The following is a 7966-nucleotide window of genomic DNA, read 5'->3' on the forward strand; positions in this document are numbered from 1 at the left end:
CGGCAACTAGTAAAGTAAAAAAGGGAAACCCCTAGAACCAAAGAGAATTCTTAAACAAACCACCAAACAACCGTAAGTTTTGGCATCCTTCTTGTTCATTTTCCTTGAAATAAAATATAAAATATTCTTATTTCATAGGTAAAAAAATGTGTAAAAATAACGGTATACTCACCTGTTTTCACTGTCAACTTTTCCGTTTGTCGGCATGATTAGCGATTCTTTTCTGGTGTCGCAAATTTTCCAGCTAACATCTTCGCATTTTCCCGTGTGTGTGTGTTCCGCCGCCTTCAAAGGCTTGCCGACCCAAAATATTTTCATTAGGCGTTAATTATGCTCGAGCCAAAATATTTCCTTCGACTCCCGGGTTTCCGTGTAAGCCAAGCGAAAGGACATGCCAGGATATTTGTTCCTCAACATGATTGGCATTTTCGCACTGACCACGCCACTAATGACTGCATCTCATATGCGTTTTTTGGTTTTTTTGCCAATCATCATCAGGAGACTAAAGGGTGGAACCAAGACTAGAAACCAGAATCCCGAAAGGAAGTCGCCCGCCAAACGTAATTTATAACCAGGCGATGCCGAGGTCCTCTGACAATGCAACAGCAAAGTTGCAAGGCGGACTTTAAACATTATTTTTTCGTTGTTATTTTTGTTTGGTGGAGGGGGAGGAGGGGGAGGAGGGGAAGAGGAACAGAACAGAAGTTGGCACTGGAATTAAAACGAAAAACTGCAATCCACCCTGTCATTAGATGGCATCAATTGTTCTGTCCAGACTCGCACAAGGGACTCTATGCATGGCATAGCCAAAGGACCAAAGACTCTTTTGTCCTCGAATCGAACTGGCGAACGGTGGAAACGGGGAGCGGAGCTCGTTGACAGGGGGATATAAATGTTGTGATTTCTTAATTTTTGTTTGCATTTTTCTCGAATTTAGTAGGCTGTTGAGGTAATTACACTAATTATATGGCCCCGGGCCCAACTTAGGGGTAGTTCCCCATATCCACACCCCTGCGAAGGTCATCGAGAGCTGTGTCAAACGGCACTAGACCCCGGAATCAGTATCGCAGAGCGGGATCACTTGAGTGAGATGTTCCTATTACAGGCGGGTGTCACTTCTTCGACACCATATACACTCGAATATATATACATTATATAGTTCTTGACTAGTTCAGGGGTGGATTTCTCTTCGGAGTTGGTTAGTTTAACTAAGGGTTTCCCTTAAAATGGCTTCTCCATAGACTTGGCCATACTTTTAGGTACTTTTTCTTACATAAATATATATTTTATTTCAACTTAACTTTTGTTTTTGGAATTTCCATAATTCAGTTCACTTTTCCAACTCCCTAAAACTCAATTTTTCCGATCTAGTAATCGTCTGCCTTTAAGTCAGCTTACTTACTGCCTCTCGGCTAGGCGTTTCTCATTGAGTTTTTAGTTGGCCAACGAGTAAGACCTGTAAAAAACACAAAATTACAGTCGGTTAAATATAAACCTCTAAATTTTTGTTTCATTAATTCAAAGCAAAAATGCAGTCCCAAAAGAAATTGTACAACTACTTGGTTAATATGACGCGTTATGCGCAGCAAGGTAAGCGGTCCTTCGGCTTATCGGGAAGATTCCGCGTTCGAAAATAAGTTTTCTTGAAGGATAAGTGATTATCATTATCCTCTAACGAAGCTAATCGCATATTCATCGGTTGTCAAGTTCTTAAGTAAAACAGCTCGGGGAAGCATCTTTTCTTATTTGTTTCTAATACATAGAAAATGCGGATTTTCTACAGATTTATTTACAAATTACAATCCATTTGAAGTGTTTTCCATGGCTGCTAATAATAGTTTCCTAACCGGGTGATTTCCTTCCAGCTGGTTCCTATAGCACTCGTCCTACTGTGATGGCCATGCAGGCACTTCCCAATCGTCAAGTCCAGGAGCTCAACTTCCCCAAGACTGAGGTCAGTCGAAGTGGACTTAAGGCGGGCGACCGCCTTCCCACCGCCGTTAGTCTGCTCAGCCGAAGTATTCCGGCGAACCCCATGATATCCGAGGTCAAGACGGCTCACGTTCAGTATGAAAAGTCTTTGACCGATTTGGCCAAGAGTGCTCGCAGTTTATACAAGAATGCGCGTTTGAGGGACATATCCCCTCAAAAGTCCAAATTCCAAGGAGTTGGTTAGAATCTAATCAAAAATTCTTTTTTTTTCATATTATTAACTATATATTTATAGATACCCATGGCTTGGGAACTTCAGGAGCAAGGAAGCCAAGGGTTTGCCACATAACCGAGCGGCTTACCAAGCTATTTTTCTAAGAGCCATGGGATTTCCCGAAAGATAATGGGTCAACAAAGAAGTGAGCTTACGGAATATAAAAAAACGTGTAGGTTTATAGCTTTTGTAATGTTTTTTTTTTTTAATAAAATGTCAAAACCATAAACTTTTTGAATTATAAGATATTTAACCAACGACAGGTGTTACGAAACTATTACTATCCTTAGTTTTTCCTATTACTATCTTATTATTTCCTTAGTTTCCTTACAACGGGGCTGCTCAATGCTCATGCTCTGAGTGGACATACAGTGGATCCAATCTTATTTCGTGCACGAAAAAATCGAATTTTTAATTTGATACTGCTACTAAACCAGCAGAGATATCAAAAAAATTTAAACGCAGTAATGTTAAGAATGTCGCATATTATCAAAATAATAACAAAAGTTTTTACTAATTTAAAAAACAAAAGAATTTTTCATACAAAAACTAAAAAATAGGGCAACTCCGACGCACAAGCTTATTTCGTGCAAGCACTTTAACGGTTAATAACTCTAAACTAGGACTTTTAAATCCATATTTTTTTTTCTTAATACTAGTAAAAATATATTAACAAAAGCATATTTATAAGTTTTCGAGGCTGGGCGCACCCAAAAATTACGGATTCACGAGGATTTTCAAACTATGGCGCCACGAATAATAGTCAATAGTTATTGAGCAAAGCGAATTAGTCCTTAAACATTTTAAGGATGGGAAAACCCAGGAAATGGTTGCCTCAAGCCCTAGTACAAACCCATACATAACCCAAACTGTTTTTTGCGAAAATCGGGTGGCAGATAAGGGCCGTGAAGCTCCGAACACAATTTTGAATGACCACGAGGAGAGACGTATTGCCCGAAAAGTGAAGGAAGGTGTATAAAGCCAAGCCGACTCTGCAGTCGTTGAAGATGGCAAAAGACAGGAAGAAGATTATCAAGTCCCGGGCTCGAAAGTCTGCCGCTCTTATGTGAAATTTTATGTGATTTGAAATAGATTTAGTAGTCGTCCAGCAGATATAAATTAGTTACATTTTTTAATGATTAAGAATAACATATGGTTATGATGTATATATTACTGGTCAGGATCAGTAGCCGAGTCGATTGACATGTCCGTCTGCCCGTATGCACGCTGCGAGACATAAATTACGATTGGGAATGTGGCACAATTTATTAATTAATATAATATAATATGAAGAATTTTGAATAAAATGAATATAAAGTGGAGAAGGAATAGGAAGTATTCCCATCCCATAAAGAAGGTTCGAGTATTCCTCATTTCGCCCAACAACCGAGTTGATCTGTCCACTGATCAGGTGAGATATTCCCTTCAAATTCTTATATTAATAAACTTCATTCCAGCGTTTGTTTACTTCGTCATTGCCCCCAGCCTGACGTTTCAATCTTCTAGGAGTGGATATCGAATCGGGTCAGATCACTCAACTAGGTTGTAACGGAACTTTTCAAGTGGCCAAATCCCAAACGACATCTTCCTTTACGGCGACTAATCTTCCATTAGAGTCATAAACTTTCTAGCGAGCTCTAAAGCTTCTTCTTTCTCACTTGCTTTCATGCGAATCAGCCAATCCAGTGCCATGGAAAATTTCCTATGATCTTCTGGAGATGCGGCCATCAGTTCTTCGACAAACTTAATTTCCTTCTTAAGGAACTCGTACATCTTAATCCGTTCTTGACCCTTTTTGTAAGTGCGATCAACCTCATACATTTTGGAAAACATCTTTGAGAGCTCGCTCTTCCCTTGTCCTGAAGTTGGTGCTGGTTGTTCTTCAGCTATGTACAGTATGTCCTCCGCGCTCTCTTCCTCTTTGAATAACTCTGGAAGCACGAACTTTCCATTTCGCTTTCCGATTTTCTTTTGATTAAGGCCCTCTACGAGCGACTGGCATACAAACTTCGACGCCTTGTGCCTAACTCCAACTGCCATCTTACCCTGCGTTAACATACATTTATGAATTTTAGAAAAAAGAGCCACTTCGGAGTGAATCCTTACCTCGAAGTGGGCCACCAACTTGCTCAACAGGACTGGTCCTCCGATTTCAGACATGACCTTGCAAACATCGGCCACAGGGAAATGGAGAGTAAGGTAAGTGTCCGAAGAATCGTCAACACTTGTCTCCGGGACATCATTGGAAAAGCGAACACCTTGCGACCTGTGACAAAAGTCCACATTTAATCACTTGTAACTCCGATCTGTTTCTTAACCACGAATGCCTATATTGTTCTCACTTACTCCATTTTTAAATATAATTTTTGCTTCTTATTGAAATGAAAAGTTTAAATAAAATATTCCTGTATTCGTTCCAAATTTACTTGTTGTAGAAAGGGATGACTACACCTTTCAGTTTGACTTGAGTTTGTTTTCTAAGGTGACTTTATATTTAAATTTCTACCAAACAAATTTGTAAGTCAAAACTTGTAACTAATGCTAAGCTGGACACGAATATAAGCAGAGCACATTCTTTACATTCACAAATTGCGAAAAAGTTTTCGAACTCATCGGCCGTCTGTTCGCAATAGAAGATAACTGATAGACGTAGTACTTGATTATGGCGCTTGTTTTTAATTCACTTTTCCATTACCGCCCCTTTCTGCCACCCGATTTTCGCAAAAAAGCGTTTGGGTTATGTATGGGTTTGTACTAGGGCTTGAGGCAACCATTTCCTGGGTTTTCCCATCCTTAAAATGTTTAAGGACTAATTCGCTTTGCCCAATAACTGTTGACTATTATTCGTGGCGCCATAGTTTGAAAATCCTCGTTAATCCGTAATTTTTGGGTGCCCCCAGCCTCGAAAACTTATAAATATGCTTTTGTTAATATATTTTTACTAGTATTAAGAAAAAAAATGGATTTAAAAGTCCTAGTTTAGAGTTATTAACCCTTAAAGTGCTTGCACGAAATAAGCTTGTGCGTCGGAGTTGCCCTATTTTTTAGTTTTTGTATGAAAAATTCTTTTGTTTTTTAAATTAGTAAAATCTTTTGTTATTATTTTATTAATATGCGACATTCTTAACATTACTGCGTTTAATTTTTTTTGATATCTCTGCTGGTTTAGTAGCAGTATCAAATTAAAAATTCGAATTTTTCTTGCACGAAATAAGCTTGGATCCACTGTATGTATGTTTTTCGCTCGCTGCATACATATACATATGTACTTATGTATGCATGTAGGCTTGCTAAGCTTTGAGTGCTCGCGGCGCTATTCCACCAATACTTTTTGCTCTACTCTTTCCGCCTCATTCCGCCTCCAACTGCGATACAATTTTTTCTTGTTTCTTCCCCAATCATCCTCGAACTCCTTGCTATTCCACTAACTAATTTTCGGTCTCCTCCTTCCGCCTCATTCCGTCGCTAACTGTTCTTTTTTCTTCCTCGATCATCCTCCGACACTTGCACTGGAAATCATTCCTTGTAACTTCTGTTTGCACTTTGGAGTTTACTTTGCAGTGGGGACCATCGACGCGAGTGTTGAAATGAGAGATGAATTCTTTCTCTCTTTCCTTTCTCTCAGTGCACAGCTGCAAACCAACACAAAAGCGTCACTAAATATGTGCACGTTTTCTTGTATTTATGTTAGTATAAGCTCTGCCGTAAGACGAATTTGAGCAGCCCTTCTTCAAAATACATTAATAAATAGGCCAGAAAAGAAAACCTTTTTAAATACTGAAATGAAAGTAGCTGCTTTCTTTTATCCAAATACATTGTTTATAAAACTTGTCAAAAAATAAAATACAATTTTGTTAATCTCGCCAAAATGTAGCACTTAAGCGAGAATCCTGTAAGTAGTACAAGTTGTCGACTCGAAAAGTCCGCGGCCGACCAGGAGCTATATGGAGGTTACTCCAACTCCTGTTGATTAATCGGGCTCATGCGGATATTTTCGAAACGCTTCCTGGAAAGAATAAACTTATATTATATAAGGTAAAGGATCAGTGATCTATAAGACTTACTCTATAATTTTTGCTCCTCTTTTGCGATTAGTAATTTCTAATTTTGAATAGAGAGGAAAGATCACACAATTTCAGGCAGGCTGATTTGTTGCAGTATTTCTTCTGCCACCGGAGATTCTCCATCTTTTTGGCTTCGCTCTTCTGCAGTTCCAGGGTGGACTTGGCCCAGTCGTGGATGCCAGTCTTGGGCTGGTCGCTGCCGTCGGATGCCGAATCTGGTCTAGATGTGCTCTCAGGTTGGGCTTCGTTTTGGATTTTCTATTCAAATTTGATATTAAAAAGGATGATTAGATAAGATTTGAGATATGTTATGATCTCACCTGGACAGCATCGGTGTACATCCAAGCCGGCTGCTTTATGTAACGGTGGTGCTGCATTTTTCCCGTGACCGCCAAAACGGTCGCTGAAGCCCAGGAACCTGGCTTGCTGATCTCCGGATGACGATTAGGTGCATACTCCCTGGGAACGTCCCGTTGGGCCGGAGCGCGAACCATACGATCTTGCTCGTCCTGGATTCGCTCGTCGAGCTTTTGCTGCTCCTCCATGAGGTAGCGCAACCGGTTCTGAATCTTCCGGCGCTCCTCACTTTGCCGCACTTTCTCTATGGCGCTGACGGCTTCGTATGAGTTGAGGGAAACCTCGGAACTGGCTGGTTGATGGCTACGAAGGCTGTGCTGCTCTCGAGAAATAAGGGTTACCTGTAATAAGTTAATACAAATTAGAAGTTAAACAAACCTGCTCGTTGGCACCGCATCTATTTTGTTGCCACTTTTCGTGGATTCGAGTATTCTCAATGTGGAATTCGGAATAGGGCTTGTCATCCTTCTCGAAGACAGGCCTTTCAAGTGGGTACCTCTGGGGTGTTGGCCAGTTGAAGAGATTGCTCTTGGAGGCTATCGGAAGATACCTCACAAATTTCGGCTTTCTCCGGGAATTCCCAGAAAAGCTGCGAATCAGAAAACTGACAGACCTAGCTAAAGGTCGGAATCCTGCAGGAATTTTGAATGATTAGTTAGTTAATTATTAAGTATGATTTAATTTTGAGTGATGACCAAATTGTTTAGGCCACTTAGTTACTCACTTAATTTCTTTAAGCCTCGATGGAACATTTTGGAGGTGAGTAAAAAACAGATTAAGAAATTTAGTTTTTAGAAATAACCGAATGCTGTTGGCCTTGAAAATACTACACGTTACGAATGTAGAAAAGACTGAAAAGAAAGTCTGTGGTAACTTTGTCCATCTGACTCACTGAGACGTTTGATTGCATTTTCCAGGGTTACTAGATTTAGTTAGTGTCGTAATGAGACTGCTTGTATTTTCCACTAATAGCTATCGATAACTTCCCCTCGCTTTTCCAGTCAGCACCTCATTAGCAGCCGCACATTTTATGATATTCGCGATATTCGCCGGGGATCTTACGGTTACATCATCTAGGCCTGGGTCATAAATCCTGATCCCAGGATCAGTCATAAAAAATTTTGCGTTTTTTCTGCCAATTTTTTTCAAAGGAAATCGCAAAAAAAAAAAACTGCGCTACAGAACTAAAAAACTGAACTCAGGACTCACCGTAACCAAGGCAAGTTTCGTTATTTTTTTGTTCGTTCGTGGCGATTTTTTTATTATTTGATTTACAGTCTCGGTTCGCCGATTGCGTTTTGCGTAATGTTGTCGAGAGTTTTTCAATTTTTCACTGGAA

At 39.9% G+C, this 7966-nt stretch overlaps 3 protein-coding genes across 4 annotated transcripts; 1 reads left to right on the plus strand and 2 right to left on the minus strand.

The window, feature by feature from the left end:
- The first annotated feature begins 1418 nt into the window (after positions 1-1418).
- On the plus strand, positions 1419-2546 carry LOC108109660. Of its 2 annotated transcripts, XR_001772525.2 has the most exons (4): positions 1419-1590; positions 1866-2171; positions 2228-2378; positions 2529-2546. XR_001772525.2 is itself a non-coding variant. In XM_017218239.2 (3 exons), the coding sequence occupies exons 1-3, from the start codon at positions 1530-1532 to the stop codon at positions 2308-2310; spliced, it is 450 nt and encodes a 149-aa protein (XP_017073728.1). In that variant the 5' UTR covers positions 1420-1529; the 3' UTR covers positions 2311-2415. The 2 variants fall into 2 exon arrangements, 1 of the variants encoding a protein (XP_017073728.1); XM_017218239.2 differs by lacking the exon at positions 2529-2546 and having other exon boundaries at positions 1420-1590; positions 2228-2415.
- Positions 2547-3447: 901 nt separating this feature from the next.
- LOC108109648 lies at positions 3448-4683 on the minus strand. Its single transcript, XM_017218225.1, has 3 exons — positions 4553-4683; positions 4313-4472; positions 3448-4252 (listed from the first exon to the last, which is right to left on the minus strand). The coding sequence occupies exons 1-3, from the start codon at positions 4555-4557 to the stop codon at positions 3806-3808; spliced, it is 612 nt and encodes a 203-aa protein (XP_017073714.1). The 5' UTR covers positions 4558-4683; the 3' UTR covers positions 3448-3805.
- Positions 4684-5988: 1305 nt separating this feature from the next.
- Positions 5989-7467, minus strand: LOC108109655. The gene is made up of 5 exons (XM_017218234.1): positions 7352-7467; positions 7006-7259; positions 6591-6944; positions 6271-6528; positions 5989-6212 (listed from the first exon to the last, which is right to left on the minus strand). Exons 1-4 carry the CDS (start codon positions 7377-7379, stop codon positions 6298-6300), a joined length of 867 nt encoding a protein of 288 aa, XP_017073723.1. The 5' UTR covers positions 7380-7467; the 3' UTR covers positions 5989-6212; positions 6271-6297.
- Between the last annotated feature and the right edge of the window lie 499 nt (positions 7468-7966).

This window comes from Drosophila eugracilis, unplaced genomic scaffold, assembly GCF_018153835.1.
Source record: "Drosophila eugracilis isolate 14026-0451.02 unplaced genomic scaffold, ASM1815383v1 contig_649, whole genome shotgun sequence".
In the NCBI taxonomy this organism is placed as follows: Eukaryota; Metazoa; Arthropoda; class Insecta; order Diptera; family Drosophilidae; genus Drosophila; species Drosophila eugracilis.